The 19,499-nt window shown below is 40.7% G+C and overlaps 1 protein-coding gene across 1 annotated transcript; it reads left to right on the forward strand.

Moving 5' to 3' along the window:
- The first annotated feature begins 2,921 nt into the window (after positions 1-2,921).
- polr3glb (RNA polymerase III subunit GL b) lies at positions 2,922-7,065 on the forward strand. The gene is made up of 8 exons (XM_023298112.3): positions 2,922-3,080; positions 4,969-5,157; positions 5,364-5,493; positions 5,696-5,764; positions 5,850-5,906; positions 6,003-6,094; positions 6,538-6,666; positions 6,748-7,065. The coding sequence occupies exons 2-8, from the start codon at positions 5,044-5,046 to the stop codon at positions 6,832-6,834; spliced, it is 678 nt and encodes a 225-aa protein (XP_023153880.1). The 5' UTR covers positions 2,922-3,080; positions 4,969-5,043; the 3' UTR covers positions 6,835-7,065.
- Positions 7,066-19,499: the final 12,434 nt, after the last annotated feature.

Below are 19,499 nucleotides of genomic sequence, written 5' to 3' on the forward strand. Positions count from 1 at the left end.
TATGGAACTTTTGCTTTTTTTTTGACTGATTTTTACAGAAAGACTCAAAAATATCAGTAAAATTGTGAAAACAGCCTGAATTTCAATGTCTAAAATGTAAAATACCACAACGGAAATAGAGTTTGTTACTATAAATATGTTCTTAAAATTAAATCAAATTAATGACAATTAACAGAAAAGATGTTGGTTTTAATATTTCACACGTTTGTTAAATGACAGATTTCTCAGGATGACTGAAGCTTTTACGGCAGAAATAGTGAATAAATGTGTTTTCATTTAATATAGCTATAAACAGCAATAATGTGCCAAAATACAGTTTTTGTGTAAATAAATCATTAACCGTTATATGTGATTATACAAGTTTAATATCTGTTTTTATCTTGTAGGTCACTGAATGGTTTTTTTTTTTTAAACATATAAATACTCTTCATTAAACACTGAATTAATAAAAAAATATCTTTTTATGGTGCCTAAGATGCTGGAATATTTCTGTTTTTTAGTTTTAAAAATCTGAATAACAACTGATATCGCAGCACCTGAACTTGAATATTTAAATCAATCAAGTAAATATGAAAACTGAACTATTATTTACTGACATTGTCTGTTTTTACTGTGAAGCATTTTGTTTTGAAAGGCATCTGCTTTAAATGTGTTGAAAAACTGACTTGATATAAATTATTGATGATGGAGGAACAAAAACTCTGAAAAAAATGCAAAACACTTTGTCTGCTGCATGAAAATCACACTGATGAATACGAATGATGGACCGTCTGTTCACACACACATAAATACACACACACACACACACACACACACACACACACACACACACACACACACACACACACACACACACACACACACACACACACACACACACACACACACACACACACACACACACACACACACACACACACACACACACACACACACACACACACACACACACACACACACACACACACACACTAATGTGGCTTGAAATAATCAGAACAAGTTCAAGTTCAACACTGTGTAATAAAAAGAACAACAGAATAACCAATCAGATTAAAACATCTTCAAAACAAGCAAACAGCTGGAGGAGTAAACAAACAAACAGCCAACACAGGAGAGAAGAAGTCAGTATTAAAAATTATAAAAGAAGAACTAAAGGATTCATTAAAGTCTGAAGGAAGAAAGAATGAAAACAATGAACAGCAGCTCCGAGCCAAACGCCTCCAAAATAACACACACACTGGCAGGAAAGTAAACAAACAAATAAGCAACAAACCAGAACAGAAGGAGAAACAACTTTTAGAAATAATGATGGAAGGATGGGAGAAGAAATAAATGAGAGAGAGAAAGAGGAAAGTTTAGATGGAGAAAAGGAATAAAAATTAAGAGAGAAAGAGAATCACAGAAAAGAGGATGGAAATAAAGAAAAAGACTGAATGGATTCAAATGAAGAGACAGCAGCTGTTTCATAAAACACATTAAATGTATTTTACCTTCATTTGTTCAATATTTATGTTTTAGTGCTTTCAGTGAACCCTGCTGAGTTTTTACTATAAATATTCAGTGTTTAATCTGCTCTGAAGGATCAGAAATTATTTCAACAGCTTCACATCTAAATTTTACATTTTCTCAGTGAGACTCTGGAACATCTGCCTGCGGACCATAAACTGCCTCATATGGATATTAATAGAAATATTATCATTAATGATAATCAAATAAAGAGAGAATAACAGAATACAAACAGAAAACATCTTTAAAAGCTAAATTCAAATCTTACAACATGAAATTGCAGCTTTTTTTTACTGAGTGCAATTTAAAGTCAAATGTTGGTCAACATGTTTAGAATAATATAAAATTAATTTGTCTTTATTTCCATTTTTCATCTCAAAGACCAAAATCTGTGTCAGATTTCACACATTTTATTTGTGATGTTTGATTCAAAGCTGCAGCAGAAATCTGAGACTGTGTGAATCCTCTTCATTTAGTCACATACGTGTAGTAAACGTTATCTAATCACATGCTCATAGTTAATGTTATTTAAGCACATACGTGTAGTAAACATGTTATTTAACCACATACGTGTAGTAAACATGTAGTGAACAGAACCAGACCTGAGCAGCAGAGTCCCTCCAGCAGCAGCAGCAGCAGCTTCCAGCTCCACATCTTCATCTTCATCAAATCCAAAACATCAGAGACTCAAACATTCAGTCAGGTTGTAAAATTAATCCTTTTTTTCTTCTTCTTCTGGTTCTTTAGTTTCTGCTTATTTTCCTTCTTCTTTTCTTCCCTTCATGGACTGGAGCTCTGAGGATGCTGAAGCAGACTGATGGACTGATTCTCACTGATGCTCAATGATGGAGCTGAGGGGCGGAGTCTCTGTATGAGGGGGCGGGGCCTGATGACGGATGGAGGGTGTGGGGGTGACCCTGGGGGTGGGGGGTCAGCTAAGGTCAAAGTGAAGCTGCTGAATTATAACGAGGAGAATTTAAACAGAAAGGTGGAGGATGGAAGCTGCTTTGTTCTATAAATAAATATCCCTCTGAAATAAACAAACATGATTTTATGTAATAAATCCTGAACTAAAGAAATTAAATGCTTCCATTTATCTCAGAGGGCTTTTATTTTATAATGTATTTATTTCATAGGAATATTTATTTGTGTATGTTGGACATTGAATAAAACAGCGTTCCAAAGGAGAAACTGTAACAATGAATAAAATGATGAAAGAAAAGAGAAAAAGATGCATTTAAAGCAGGATCAGGAGAAGGACCTAAAGCAGTGAAGGATGGATCAGAGGGACAACAAACAACAAAGAAGGAGGCAGAACAAGAAAGAATTTGGTGTGAACCTGACTGGACGCTGGTGGCAGCAGGCTGCTGTTCCACACTCTGACCTGCAGGGGCAGCAGAGCGCAGCGGCTCCACCGAAGAAGAAGCAGTGATGGCGCCGAGCGGGATGTAAACAAAAAGGAGGTAAACAGTCCGGTTGAAACGGGACAGAGTCTCCGGTTGAAGGTCTGGAGAGAAGATGACCCACTGCGGAGGAAAACCCGGATTACCTGCGGAGCCAGACACGGACTAAAGGTCAGACTGAGCTGCAGCTAACAAAGCTACGAGAACTAACCGAGCTTTAAAGCTAACGGAGCTAACAGCCGCTAATGGAACTAACAGTGAACAGAACCATCATTATTGCTGTATAACTAATTCAAAGAATATAGCTAACAGTGTTAAAGTAACTGAGTTAATTTAACTGACTGAGCAAATATAGCAAACACAGTGAACACAAGCTAACACCTCCTATTACACTATAACTAACAGTAAATATAAGTAACGGAGCCACAGAGTTAATGTAACTAATAGTTGACATAACAGAGCTGATATTTGTAACGGAGTTATTTAAACTCGCAGAGTTAATATAGCAAACAAAGCTAATAAAGTCAACCAAGCGTACAGCTGCTAATATAAATAATAAAACAAATCTAACCAAGCATAAACTCAGAGATCTGCTAATAGACTAATAGTTTGAAGTATAATAGACTATTAGTTTGAAGTATAATAGGCTTATAGTTTGAATCCTGCAGATAACTTAAATACAGTCTCAAAAATTACAGATTTCCCCTTGTGGGATTAATAAAGGATATTCTATTATAATGATTCTAAATACTCTGTTCATTTAATGAACAACAAGATTTTTTACTCGGTGAAAAAGTCGAGTTTTCTGTCCACACATTTTGATCTGGGGTCTGAAAACGTTCAGAGCAGTGATCTCAGTAAAAACTGCTCCAACAGTTTCAGTACATGTCAGGGAGTAAATGTTAGGTACACCTGTGTCACCAACACTCCCGAGGAGCTACAGCAGCGTCACCCTGATACCTGAGAGAACAAATCTAGATGGATAGATACTTTATTAATCCCGAGGGAAAGTCAAGATTTCAAGACAATCTACTGACTGAAACAGCAAAACAACACTTCATACAGTTAACCTTCAACATCAGATTAATGCATTAATGAAATGAAAATAAAATAATAATAAAAAAAAAAACAAACAATAAAATCTAAGTGACTTCTCCTGGTGTAGGTTCTTTGGAGGTTCTATATATTCGCTGTGTGGCATCATAAAGCAGAAACTAAAGTTGAACATATGAGGAGAATACCAGCTCACAGAGTCCAACAGAACAAAGGCAGCAGAGCAGCAGGTGAAGCTTCTCATCAAGGTGAACAGCTGCACCTGTGGGGGGCATGGCCTCTTCCAGGTACAGGTGAACTCACCTGGAGAGGCAGCATGAAGCAGCAGTAGAGCAAATATAAGTCAGGGCTGAATAAAACCAAATCCAACGTGGTTCTGATCCAGTCACATTTCATTGGATCAGAACCAGTCTGACTGTATTTCACTGATACAGTTACATTAAACTTGTGTTTATTCAGGTCCATCTGTTGTTCCAGAGAGACCCGCGCAGAGCAGAACCTTCAGAATCACACTACCAGCACACTTCAGTGAAATAAATACTCATAAAACAACATATTTTTAAAAAGTTTTACAAACTCCAAGACAGCTGAAGGAGGTCTGTAGTTCACTGTGTTTAAAATTGCATAAAACCAGTTCTGTCGAGTTTTGTGGGTTCCAGAGAAACATTTGAGGTTCTGCTGTGTTCTGTTGATTTAAAACAAACAGCAGAACTTTATGAATCAATAATGTAAGATGAAAATTTCTTCATCCATCCAACCTGGCTGTACAGAGAACACAGAATATCTTCTGGTTCTCCAGTGTTTATGTTTGAGTTGGAGATAAGAACCAGCCCAGGTTCTAAAGGAGATCATCAGAGTCACTAGTGGAGAAGATGATGTACTGGTTCTGTCCTGCTTCAAGAGGTTAACAAGTGATACCTTCTTCATGTTCTGTATGGTTCATGTTCTAGTGCTGCTCTGATATGTTGGTGAGATAAATAAAGTTGTGTTCTGGTGGTTCTGTCAGGATCCAGATTCACCTGCGTCCTATCTGATCCGGTCTTGGAGGGTCGGTTCTGATCCGGTCCATTCAGCAACAGTGATGGCGGCTCGTGGGCGGAGTCGGAGAACCCTGAGTTTCAGTGTGGACTCAGTCGGAATCAACAGAGGAGAATCTCTGCCTCCAACATTGCAGCAGCCCACACCTGTGTTCCCTGTAAGACCCGTTCATACGTGCTCTCTGAACCTGCTACATGCATGTTCTCTGAGCCTGCTACATACATGTCAGAAGTCTTTTAGTTTCCTTCCGTCTCACACTGATGTTTGACTGAACATCAGTGATTCTCTGCAGACACAAGCTGCTATAATCCGTGTGAGTGAACAGAAACAGTCTGAAACGTTGACTGTCCTGTTGTTGTCCAGGTGATGGAGCAGAAGCCCCTCCCTCTGACAGGTGGGGAGGAGGCTGAGTACCTACTGGCTCTGAAACAGGACTTCAGAGGAGCCATGAGGAGTTTACCGTGTTTCATCCAGCCAGCTGCTGCACTCAGAGGTCAGACTGCAGTTGCTGCTTTAAAGTCTCATGTGGCAAATTATTGCCAACTGCAACATAAAGTCCCCAGAGATCCTGTGCTACAGCCAGACACACAACTACACATCAGATCAATAACCAATATGTTCCAAGGAGATCAATCAATTTGTGTGTAAAACAAACATGGAAAGATTATGATTAATCAGCTGCTGTTTTTGTCCAGATGTGGAGCGTTACTCCGATAAATACCACAGCAGTGAGCACACAGACGGACTGATGGACTGGACTCCAGGTGAGACCCCACCTGATCAATATGTCCTGATCAGTGATCAATACGTCCTGATCAGTGATGAATGTGTTTTTTCTTGTTGTTTCAGACTGGCAGAGATTCCCCAGAGAGCTGAGAATCCATGCCAGGAAACCTGCCAGAGATGGTCAGTACTCTCAGTAATCTAATTACTCTCAGTAGCATGATTTCTCTCAGTAATCTGATTACATTGTCAGGTATGGTAACTGGACTCTGTGTTCAGGTGTGTCGGTCGCTCGCTCAGACGCTCAGTCGGCTCAGAAGAAGAAAAAGAAGAAGGTCAGAGAGAAGGAGGAAGTTCTGATCAAACTGGAGGTGAGAAAACCAGTTCTGTTGGTGGATTTACTGAAAACACCTGCAGGAACGTAGAACCAGAACAGTTTTAACAGGCAACAGGTCCATCAGAACCTGCTCTGAAATGGAGGAGAAAGAAACATTTCAGATTATGCTTCCTTGGAATTCCGTCATGTATAATTTATATTTTCTCTAAATCCTAAAAGCTTGCAGGATTTATGTTTGTAAGTGAAAAGTACAAGATGCAAAGTAAAACTTAAAAGTAAAAAGAGTAAATTCAGTTTCTAAGTAAAACTAATGATTCAGTCAAATTCCTGTTCATGTGTTTTCACTAGAAGTTGTAATTAAATGTTGACCTGTTAGACATTCAGAGATTCAGTTTTTGATTCTGCTTTGATTATTGAAAGGTTTCCTGTTAAGAACTAATAACGTGACAGAATGTTCTGGTTCTGGTTCCTGCTCAGACTCTGCAGAAGAAGGAAGAGCAGCAGAGCGAAGAGGACGACGACGACGACAACACAGAGCAGAAGAAGAAGCAGGAGGACGACGACGCCGACGGAGACGAGGAGTACGACGAGGAGGAGTTCGAGGAGGTGATTCTATACGTGACATGTGATGGATCAAACCAGTCTGTGTGGACTGGTTCTGGACTAACTGAAGGTTCTGTTCTGCAGGAGACCGACTACATCATGTCCTACTTCGATAACGGAGAAGACTTCGGAGGAGACAGCGACGACAACATGGATGAGGCTATTTACTGAAACACCAGCATGTACACACTCCTGCCATCCCTGATCTGATCAGGTTCTGAAGCGTCCAGCTGCTGCTCTACAACCTGTTAGAGAAACAGAGACAGTGTGTAAGAGGAGCTGAGCTGATTAAGCTTTTATCTGAGCACCTTTACACGTTTTTTAATGTTTTTTATAAACTTTTGTCCATCCTGTCCGGTTCTGACTGGATTCTGTTGAATAAACAGAATTGTGTAAACATGATGTTCAAACTGAGTCCGTCCAGATTTAAATTAATCTGCAGCAAAGTTTGGTCGAATTTCACAAAAATCTCCTGCAGCTCTGAGACTGATGTTCTCACCGTCTCACACCGAGTTCTGCAGGAATCATGAAGGTGTTCTGTCATTTATCTGGAATGTCGGTTACCATGGTGATGCATAGAACTTAATGGGAAGCTGTTGGTTCCACAGTGGAAACTGAATGAACTGATGCTAGAAACATTGGTTCCGCTTCTCACCTGAACAAAGCTAAAGAGACACAGAACCCAAAAGATGGTTCTGATGGAGTTTACTGGTACCTGTTCTGTCACAAAGACAAACCAGCAACTGCTTCCACTGACCTGAGTCTGTTAGAACACCTTTATAATGCACAAACAACATGTTCTAAATGTTTTGACCTGCAGTACCCAGAACTGAAAGCTTCTTCTGACCCCTGGCTGTCTGGTTTCACTGATGTCCACAGACCTTTGACGAAAAGACAAATTAGTCTGCAGATGATGGAAAAAGTTGTTCTTATACGTCATTTGTTCTAGTGTAACTCAGTTTTCCACTGCAGGAACCTGTTTTAGGGCAGACTGAACCTCTGAGTAAGTTCTGACCTCAAGAACGTCTGTAGAACCTTTTCAAGAACGTCTCTGTAGAAAGTTGGGGACGATACTTGCTTATTGGTAGATCCTCCTCTTTTGCTGCATATTTTATTTGAGGAATCTTCCATCTCCTTCACTTCCTGTGTCGTTTCCTCCTGCAGCAGATCAGAGCAGCTCACCTTCATCCACCAGTTCTCCGCATAGAACTGCTTATAACTGTTCTGCATAATCAGTAAATCTTAAGGTGATGTGTTCAGCTACGCAGTGGAACACTGAGCACTGCAGAGACTTGCTTTTAGTGCAGCATAGATTTCCTGATTCACTCTCCTTGTTGTCGTGATGTGTTTCAGTAAACATCAGATATGTCATGTGTTGAAATGTCAGTTTATATGTTCAGTGGTAATGTCAGTATCTGAATGGAAACATTTAGTGAAATCAGCCTCATCTGATGTTAAATTAAACATGAATCAACATGAAGCAGTTTGTAACTCTTCACCTAGATCCCTATGAACAACAGTTTGTTTCCTACCAAAGAGTCCACATCAACATTTAGTCTAAATATCTAACAACTGGAACCTTGTCTTGTATAACTTTCCACACATCAAATACTACTGATATTGGAGCCTCAAAACTTGGTGAAATGTTGACCAAAGACTATTTTAACAGAAATATGGATCCATTTATCTACACTCACTGGCCACTTTATTAGGTACACCTGGCTAGTAAAAGATTGGACTCCCTTTTGCCTTCAGAGCTGCCTTAATTGTTCGTGGCATACTTTCAACAAGGTGCTGGAAAAATTTCTCAGGGATTTTGGTCCACCTGCATCATGCAGTTGCTGCAGATTTGTCAGCTGAACATCCATGATGCCAATCTCCCGTTCCACCACATCCCAAAGGTTCTATTGGATTGAGATCTGGTGACTGTGGAGACCGTTGGAGTACAGTGAACTCATTGTCATGTTCAAGAAACCAGTATGAGATGATTTGAGCTTCGTGACATGGTTCATTCTCCTGCTGGAAGTAGCCATCAGAAGATGCGTACACTGTGGTCATAAAGGGATAGACATAGTTAGCCATAATACTCAGGGAGGTTGTGGCGTTTAAAGCATGCTCATTTGGTAGTAAGGTGTCGAAAGTGCCAAGAAAATACCCCCCCCCCACACACCATTACACCACCAGCCTGAACCATTTATACAAGGCAGGATGGATCCATGCTTTCATGTTGTTTACGCCAAATTTTGACCATCTGAATGTTGCAGCTGAAATGGAGACTCATCGGACCAGGCAATGTTTTTCCAATCTCCTGTTGTCCAGTTTTGGTGAACCTGTGTGAATTGTAGCCTTAGTTTCCTGTTCTTAGCTGACAGGAGTTACAGCCAGTGTGATCTTCTGCTGCTGTAGTCCATCTTCTTCAAGTTTGGACGTGTTGTGCACTCAGAGACAGTGTTTTGCATTCCTTGGTTGTAACCAGTGGTTATTTGAGTTACTGTTGTCTTTCTATCTTCTCCAGCCAGTCTGCCCATTCTCCTCTGACCTCTCACATCAACAAGGCATTTTCATCCACACAACTGTCGCTCACCGGATATTTCCTCTTTTCCAGACCACTCTCTGTAAACCCTAGAGAAAGTTATGTGTGAAAATCCCAGTAGATCAGCAGTTTCTGAAATACTCAGACCAACCTGTCTGGCACCAACAATCATGCCACATTCAAAGTCACTTAAATCCCCTTTCTTCCCCACTCTGATGCTCGGTTTGAACTTCAGAAAGTTGTCTTGACCACATCTACATGCTTAAATGCATTGGGGTTCACATTGACAATAAACTGGACTGGGGTAAGAACACCTCTACAGGTCCAAAGTAGTCCCTGTTTTCTGAGGCAGCTGAGTTCCGTCAACATCTGCAGGACGATACTCAGGATGTTCTAAGAGTCAGTGGTATCCAGGGCCATCCTTAACGCTGCTGTGTACTGGTTCAGAAGGCTGAGGGCAGCAAACACCAACAGACTGAACAGACTGATCCACAAGGCCACTGAGGACATGGAGCTGGACTCTTGAGTTACATCCTGGACAACATCTCCCACCAACTCCACGACATTCTGCTCAGCCACAGGAGCTCATCCAGTCACAGACTCACCCCAACACAGAGCGCCACAGGAAATCATTCAGACTGTTAAAATCTCCACTCCGAGGGTCAGACTCTCAATAAACTGGACTCATCATGTTTCAGTGCAAACAGTTGAATAATTTGTCAGTTAACTTCCTCAGTTACCACTCAATCTTACGGTTTGAATTTCTTGACTTTAAATGGGGAGCAGCTGTAGCATCAGCAATGTCCGCTCAGGGATCAATAAAGTATTTCTGATTGTTTGAACTTTTTCCATTTTCAAGTTCCAATAATTAAACTGTGTTCTCTGCTGGATCCAATCAATCATTCAGATCAGAAGAAACAGTTCTGTCTGTTCTCACCACATTTCATGTCTGTTTTATTTCTGGAGATACTGAACCATTAAAATGCCTCCGAAGGGTTATTTTTACTTGGAAAAATTGCAAAATGTGCCAATCCCAATCATGAATTCAGCCAAAATATTTTCAGAACTGAGTTTTGAGTCCCAAACAACAAATAAGTGAACTGATGCAGCAGAACTGTGATCTAAACAGATTCAGACTGAAGGAACTGCAAAATATGATTCAGTTCATGCAATAAACCTTCAAAAATAAATCTACATGACCTTAACTAACAGAGCTAAAGAGAGGAATAGCACAAAATGTGAACATGGCTCACCTGGACAGGTGAGAGTCTCTGAGAGTCCAGCTGGTTTAGGCTCTTTAGAGGTTTTTATATCCCTCTGTGGTTCTTGTAAAACAGAAACTAAAGTAGAACATATGAGGAGAACACCAGCTCACAGAGTCCAACAGAACAAAGGCAGCAGAGCAGCAGGTGAAGCTTCTCATCAAGGTAAGCAGCTGCACCTGTGGTGGGCGTGGCCTCTGGCAGGTACAGGTGAACTCACCTGAACAGCATGAAGCAGGCCAGGAAATATTAGAGTCAGAGCTGAATAAAACCAAATCCAAAGTGGTTCTGATCCAGTCACATTTCAGTGGATCAGAACCAGTCTGACTGTATTTCACTGATACGCTGGACGTGGTTGTGATGTTTCACAACCAGCTGCTTCTGATCACAAAGACACAGTTGATCATTTTACTGGAAACTAAAACAGGACTTCACCGCATTAAATCTGGGTTTATTCAGGTCCAGATGGATTTAGTTCATCTGCAGAATGTTTCTCAGAAAGTGTTTCAGATATTCAGAGGCTGCAGTTAGATTGACTGAAAATGGTACTGAGATAATAAAGTAATATATAATACATTATTATTATTTACTATTTATTTATTGTGTATGATAATAGATAATGAATAATAAAAGTGATAATCACACAAACACAGTGCAGCTCATGTTGAGTTTACAGACGGAAATCGTCCTCACAGTTCCACATGTGTCCACCAGAGTTTCTGAGAAGAGAAACTGATAAATCTGAGTTTTAACCTAATTAGAAAAGTTTAAAATCTGAACTGATTCTGCCTCCAGAGAAACCCTCCTCTCAGACTGTTTCTGTTTTAGCAGCAGAACGAAGTAAATGTGCAGGTTAAACCTCCACAAACCTGCAGAACATCTAAAACAGCTTAATGACAAAAATGAAGAGGATGATTCCTTATATAGAATTATTTATTATAGTAACACTCATATTGATATACCACTAATGACTTCATTAATATATAAATAAATAAAACAGTGACTTAGAACCAGAGGGTTCACTGAGTACATTTACTCATACAAGTACTGCACCTAAATACCTGTTTGAGGTATTTATATTTTTTGACTATGTGAACCAGTGACCCCTGACCTCAGCCAATCACATGCAGCCTGGGGGACGCTGCGGGCCAATCAGAGTGAAGGAAGAAGGACTGCAGGTCCAAAGACAGAAGAAGAAAGAAGAGGAGCTGAAGATCGAGGTCACTTGAAACCTGAAGAGTGCTGATGTGCTGGAGGAGTAACTGCTCCAATAAGCAGAACCCAACCAGTTAAACCAGTAAAACCACTAAAAAACACTGCAACCAGTATAACCAGTAAAAATCACTGCAACCAGTATAACCAGTTAAATCCACTGCAACCAGTATAACCACTAAAAATTACTGCAACCAGTATAAACAGTTAAAAACATTGCAACCAGTAAAACCAGTAAAAAAACCCATTGCAAATAGTATAACCTGTTAAAACCAGCGCAACCAGTTAAACCAGTAAAACCAGCATAACCAGTGGCTCACTATAAACTAGCTACAAAATAAGCTAACAAATTACTACTTAAGAGCTGGTTATATGCTAACTAGCTTTAAGTTTATTAGCTAAAAACTGACTAAACACCAACTAGCTAAAAAAAAGGAGCATAAAACTGAATATATATTAATTAGCTAAAAATAAGCCCAACGGTAATTGCTTAAAAGCTACTTAAATGCTAACTGGCTAAAAATGAACTAGCTAAAAATTAACAAGCCTAGCCTAGCAGTGTGTTTTCTTTGAGTTTTTGTGGTTAATCAGCTTTAGGCGATGGTTAGCTAGTGGTTAGCTGATAGTTAACTGTAGTTTAGCTGATGGTAACTGGAGGTTATCTGATGTTTATCTGGTGGTTAGCTGATAGTTAGCTGATGGTTAATTGATGCTTAGCTGATGTTAATTGAAGGTTAGCTGATCGTTAGCTTATGATTAACTGCTGGTTAATTGTTGGTTAACTGATGGTAAGCTAATAGCTGATGATTAGCTGATATTTAACTGAAGTTTATGTGGTGATTAGCTGATCGCTAGCTTATGGTTAACTGCTGGTTAATTGCGGGTTAACTGATGGCTAGCTAATAGTTAGCTGCTGCACACTACAGAATAAGAAAAAGAACACTTTTAGTTTGTAGTTTCAGAAAGTTGACCTGTTTCAGGATCAAAACTGTTTCTGTTTTAGGATGATAATCTGTTCAACAGGCAGAAAGTTTCGATACTACAGTTTGTCAGATTAATACAAAGCTTTATGGACCAAAACAGATGTTTATATGGAGGGCTGCACAGTGGCTCAGTGGTTAGCACTGTCACCTCGCAGCTAGAAGATTCCTGGCTCACGTCCCAGCCTGGGATCTTTCTGCGTGGAGTTTGTATGTTTTCTCTGGGCATGCATGGCGTTAACTAATAATTCTAAACTGCCCGTAAGAGTGAATGTGAGTGTGCTTGTTTGTCTTTGACTGGTGATCTGTCCAGAGCAGGGGTGGGCAATTAATTTTCATACGGGGCCCCATGAGAAACTCTGACGGTTATTAAGGGCCGGACCAGTACACTTAAAAGCTCTGCTCAATATATATCTCAATAAAAACAGTAAATGAAACAATACAATGATATAATGAAAATGTGGAACATAGAACACAACTATTTAATGAAAGATTTTGTTTTTTCATTCAAACTATGATTGCTGCCTATTGAGTTGTAGATATTTACTATCATAAAGACATACTTAAAATGTGAAACTGATTTTCCAAGTGCTTTAATTACATTTCAGCAGTCACTGTTTTTACAAACAAATCAAGTAAGCCATCACTCAGAATTTATTCTACAACAATATGATCATCAGCTGGCAGAGATTTGAAACTTGCCTTATCATGTCAGTTTTTGTTCATCATGAACGCTATGAGGTGTTGTCAGTTTTTCTAAATCTACATTAAGATGACTGTGAAGCATAAAGAAAGACAACAGCTCCCCACTACACTTACAGCAATGTTCAATATATCTCAATAAAAACAGTAAATTACACAACACAATGATGTACAATGCCCAAGTCTTGAATCTCTGCTCTCAGATCCCAAACTCGTTTAAGCACCTTGTCCAGACTGATCCATCTGACAGCTGTCTGGTAACCAAGGTCACCAAGTTCACTATCATCTCCTCCAAAAAGACAACAAACTGTCTGTAATTCAGTGCTCCTGCCCTGATGAAGTTAACTACTTTAGCTACAACATCAGTCACGTGGTTGATTTTTAGCACTGACTTACACAGCACCTCCTGATGTATAATACAATGCGAAAAATATCAGTTTCTGTTCTGGATTTATTTCAGTCACTTTATCTTGCATCCGTTTCAAAAGTCCAACATTTTTCCCTGTCAAATTTGGACAGCCATCAGTTGTAACACCAACCAAATTCTCCCATTTTAGTCCCAGTTTGTTCATGCGTGTATTTACCTCAGTGAACCGTCGTGGTTCCCTTCATTGGCTGCACAGCTGCCAGCTCCTCCGTCATCTCAGAGGTTTCTGTTAGTCCACGTACAAAGATGAGTAACTGGGCTGTGTCACGGACATCACAGCTCTTGTCCAGAGTCAAGGAGAAAACGTCAAAATCGTCCACTTTGTTGTGCAGCTGAAGCTCCAGATTTTCGGCGATGCTCTCCGCCCGCCTCGTTCCGGTTCGCCTCCAAAGGGGCACATTAACGAACGCTTCTTTTTTTCTCCGGGCATATAAACGCTGCAGAGTCCACCAGACTTTCTTTTATAAACTCTCCATCAGAGAATGGTTTACTGTTTTTGGCAACTTTGTAGGATATTAGAAAACTCGTCTTGACTGCTGCATCCCTTGATGTGAGCTTTGGTAAAACAAAGTCATTGATGCTTTAGCAGTTTAGCTAGCAAACCTTCAGACATCCTCCCCGCTCTGCATCAGTCAAATGTTTGTACTTCTCCGCATGTTTGGTCTCTTAATGTCGATTCAGATTATAATCCTTGAGCACCGCCATCTGTTCTCCAAAAACTAGCCCACAACTTTACCTCTAAATTCAGTGAAGAAATACTTGGAAGTCCGTGCCTTGTTAAAAGCTCTGCATTCGGAATCAATCTTTCTTTTTTTGCCGTTATCTGACATCTTCCCTGGCTGAAGCTGACCAACAAACCAATCAGCGCATAAACCTAAGTACGGAAAGCACGCGCGAAAAAACGTTAACTTAGCAGACCTTTCAAAATAAAAGCAGTGCAGGCGTATTGCTTGCATGTATTGCGATGGTATATATTTGCATTGACTTTTAATATTTTCCAGTGACCTCATACGGGCCAGTCAGGGTCATCCGGCGGGCCGGATGTGGGCCGCGGGCCATAGGATGCCCAGGTCTGGTCCAGAGTGTGCCCTGCCTTCACCCTTAGTCAGCTGGGATAGACTCCAGTCCACCAGTGACTCTAATGAGGACTAAGCGGAGTATAGATAATGGATGGATGGATGGATGGCTGAATGGATGAATAGATGTTTATATGGATGGAGCACTGAAATGTGTATATTACAAGTACAATCCAGATATTAAAGTTTGATGATATTTATCAGATGTTTGACACAAACTGAAGTGTGGGTGTGTGTGTGTGTGTTGTTGCACTAACCGTGAACAGGTGCTGTCGAAGTAAACAACTGATCACATTACACTTACACAGACCCGGGCACACACACAGTGTTCTACAGTGACTTTGAGTCAAACTTGAGCTTAAACCTGAATTTCATGTTAACTGATACAATTATTGTGAATATGAAACATCTTTTTCTGAAACATTTCATCTCCTTTTAAAGACATTTCTGAGTTATCTGTAACTTTCTAAGAAGACGATTCTGAGAACGACAGTCGGCATCAGTGAGCAGAAATAAATCAGATCCACCTGTTGTGCTCTGAAATAAACCAGAGACATGTTTGATGTCCAAACACAGACTGAACTTTAACCCACTTCTGCTCTGTCACATTTAATCCAACATCTCAGTGAATGTGATGCTGCCTAACCCTTGCTTATGGACAAAAAGTCACAGTTGATAAAACAGTTGAAACACACAGACGAGCTGCAGTTAGATTCTCCCTGATGTTTGACCCACTTCTTATAGCAGCTTAAAATAAATGTCTGCACAGGGACTGCAGCTGCTCACACCATCAACTATGGACAGTATATACAGCAGTGGTTCCCAACCTGGGGTCTGCGCCCCTCCAGGGGGGGCGCCAGAGATCTGAGGGGGGGCACGAAGCTTTGTCTGCTCTGAGGCTGTGATGTTATAAAAAATTGATTTTTACATTCTGGATAAAATCAGAGTAACAGACTCACTGTCATCACAAGTCTACCTATAAAACACTTTAAAAACACCTTTATTTGGTCTTTCTTCAAAAATCCTTTGCTACTTCGATGGCCACACCTCCTTGACCTTTCAACTTCTCTCCACGCTTTCTTCAGCTTGGCTCGCTAGTTCATCCTGATTCATTAGTTTGTGTGCAGTTAGAAAATTACTGACGGAAACAGTGTCTGTAAAACGCAAAACGGGTGAAGATTCATCAGTACCTAAAAACTCCGGCTATACCTCGAGAGTTACCTTAAATTTGGTTTTATTAAAGGACAAGACAGAATTATGTTATTTGTGGTGAAATGGTCGCTAATGACAGCATGAAACCAGCGAATTACGGCGATGTCAGGAAACAAAGCATAGTTCGGTAAAGTCGGAAAGATATTCACAAATTCAGACTTCCAACATCAATAACTCATTAAATATACGTTGTCTAAACATAAACGATGCCTCTTTTCCATCGTTGTAAGGTACAAAATGTACTACAAGCCCAGTTTAATCAAAAGTATCTGTCTTTCAAGCTGCAGAATTAACATTGGTGTCTATGAGCAGCTGGCTGTGCGACGAGTGAACAGGGACCGTCTGCAAAATGCAAAACCGCTGCAAACAGCGAAGAGACACAAATATTCAACAAATTTACTGCAGCCAGCAACTGACTCCTGCTGGTCGTACTACAACTCTTGGTTTGATATAAATTTTTTCCCCATAATTTTAAGGATTTTTTTAGTTAAAAAAAAATCAGTAACTTAACTCTTATGCATTGTAGTGTCACCAAATTTACTGCAGCCATAAACTCTCTCCTCCTCGTCATAGTACAGCTCTTGGTTTGACTATTAGAAATACAATTCAATTAAAGCTGCAAGCAGCGTTGGACGGGTCCTCGCATCCGTGCCGGTCGGTGAATCCACGCACATCCGCCAGGTGGCGCTACGACCGAGAGTGCATGTCGGCCTATGGATGTGATGAGGGCTGGACTCTTATCACACACATAAAATTTCAGGCAGATTGGAGCATGTTCAGGCTACTTATAGAGCTTTTACTGTCCATCCACCAGGTGGCGATGTGACGGAGAGTGTATATTGGCCTGTAGATATGATCAGGGTTGGACTCTGATCACACATATAAGATTTCAGGCAGATCGGACCATGTACAGGCTAGTTATAGAGCATTTCCTGTCCATCCACCAGGTGGCGCTATAACTCTGACTGTATGTCAGCATATGGATGTGATCAGGGCAAGACTCTGATCATACATGTAAAGTTTGAAGCAGTTGATGTTTCATGGCAAAGCATCAAAGTTTAGGAGGCCGCCATGGCCATGCCCTCAGACTTTTGCGGAGCATTTTGATAACTTTTGATCACCCATGTGTGTAGTACATCCTGGCCGAATTTCATCTCTCTCGGTGTTACCCTGTTTGAGTTTATAGCTTTTGAAAATGTCTAAAAATGACCCAAAATCGTCAAAACCTATGACATATAATTCAAAATGGCTGACTTCCTGTTGGATTTTGGGCATGGGTGTCAATTAGAATTTTGTGTGTCTTGACGAGTTACATATGTGTATCAAATTTCATAATTCTAGGTGACACGTACTGGCTGTAGTAACTGTTTGAAATTTTCCAGGTGGCGCTATGGAGCCATTTTGCAACACACATGTGCAGTTTCCCTAAAATATGAAATGGGTTGCCGGACCAGATATGTGTGGTAATTTTGGCGAGCATTTGAGCATTTTTAACCTGTCAAAAAGTACTTTGTTTATTACGGCAACGATGCGTTGCCACGGCAACAGCATTTTATGAATTGTCAAAATGTTGACACTGCGCTCTTTACGCTCTTTACGCTCTTTACGCTCTTTACGCTCTTTACGCTCTTTACGCTCTTTACGCTCTTTACGCTCTTTACGCTCTTTACGCTCTTTACGCTCTTTACGCTCTTTACGCTCTTTACGCTCTTTACGCTCTTTACGCTCTTTACGCTCTTTACGCTCTTTACGCTCTTTACGCTCTTTACGCTCTTTACCTTTTTCGGGCAACTTCTGGGTTTTGCAGGAACCACCCTTCAACTCCAATCCACTGACACTCCACACCACAGACCACAACCTTTCCACTCCGCTATCATCCTCCACAAGGTTCCCAGTGGGGATTCGAACCGTGACCCTCCACATGACAGACACACAACCTATGTGTGAGCTATCTTTCACACAAGGTCCCTCGTGGACTTTGTTGTAATGATGGTTGAAAGAGGTTGTCATACAGCCAAAGTATGTATATATTGTAAATAAAGCTGCTGTAACAATGTAAATTTCCCCTGGAGTGGGGAGAAATAAAGAACTTTATCTTATCTTTATCTTATCTTAAAAAGTGTCAAAAGAGCCCTGGGCTGGATTCGAACCAAAAACCTCCTGGATGAGAGGCAGATAACTTACCACTGCGCTATCCTTCCTACTGGGTGTAACTGTTAGTTTTCGTAAATGATGGTACACAAAACTATTAAGGAGGTGAAGATAATAAAGGTACTAAGGTGGATTTCAACCGGGGACCTTCAACATGCCAGGCAAAAAACTTACCTCTACACCACCTGTCCTACAAGATGCTGCTCTAACTTTGCTTAAATGATGCTAGCAATTAGTACTGGAGCATCCAAAGGACACATAAAAAGTGTGAGTGGGGATTTGAACCATGGACCTTCAACATGTGAGGCACAAAACTTACCTCTGCACCACATTTCCTACAAGGTGTTGTTGTAAATTGGCTTAAATGATGGCATCAATCGGTACTGGAGCAATCAAAGGACAAATAAAAGGTGTGAGTGGAGATTTGAATCATGTGAGGTACAGAACTTACATTGTAGGCTTGTTTCTGACACTGAATACACCCAATCTCATCTGATCTGCAAAGCTAAGCAGGGTTGGGCCTGGTTAGTATTTGGATGGGAGACTACCTGGGAATACCAGCTGCTGTAAGCTTTTTACTTCTCCTCACAACCTGAACAAGACACTGCTGGTCATTCACTAGAGACAGCTATCAACTAAAACCTCTTGGTTTCTTTATTATACACTCTATGAGGTGGATAAGCTGCAGCTCATGCTGATTTATTGCTGGTTCTGGTTGGAGCCAAAGAACAAAGGCGTCACCTGTTGGAGCAGCTGATGTCCTGCAGCCTCTTCACCACAGAAAGCCTCTGACAGCTTCAATTCTTTACACTCTGACTGCAAGACACCAATCACATAGGAACATATACATGTGTGGAACAAAGAGCTGAACTGACACTCAACATGTGTTTGACCATTTATTGATAAAGACATTCAAACATGTCTACAGATAGAACACCAACGCACGGTGTAAGAAAGGTCAGAACAGACTTCACCTGCTCAGGAAACTGAGGTCCTTCGGGGTGCAGGGAGCAATTCTGAGGACCTTTTATGGTTGTGTGGTGGTATCAGCCATCCTGTATGGAGTGGTCTGCTGGAGCAGCAGCATCACGGCTGCAGACAGGAAGAGACTAAAGAAACTGGTTAAGAAAGCAAGCTCTGTCCTGGGCTGGTGTTAGACAGGAGGATGATGACAAAGCTGTTGTCTATCATGGAGGACATCTCCCACCCCCTGCAGGAAACACGACCATCACCGGCAGCTCCTTCAGGGACAGACTGCTTCACCCACGATGTTTGAAGGAG

Source organism: Amphiprion ocellaris, chromosome 9 (genome assembly GCF_022539595.1).
Source record: "Amphiprion ocellaris isolate individual 3 ecotype Okinawa chromosome 9, ASM2253959v1, whole genome shotgun sequence".
Taxonomy (NCBI): Eukaryota; Metazoa; Chordata; class Actinopteri; family Pomacentridae; genus Amphiprion; species Amphiprion ocellaris.

Coding starts and splice junctions, on each gene's coding strand:
- polr3glb (XM_023298112.3), top strand. CDS start 5,044: ATGGCGGCTCGTGGGCGGAGTCGGAGAACCCTGAGTTTCAGTGTGGAC. Junction 5,765..5,849: donor ACTGATGGACTGGACTCCAG/GTGAGACCCCAC, acceptor TTGTTGTTTCAG/ACTGGCAGAGATTCCCCAGA. Junction 6,095..6,537: donor AAGTTCTGATCAAACTGGAG/GTGAGAAAACCA, acceptor GTTCCTGCTCAG/ACTCTGCAGAAGAAGGAAGA.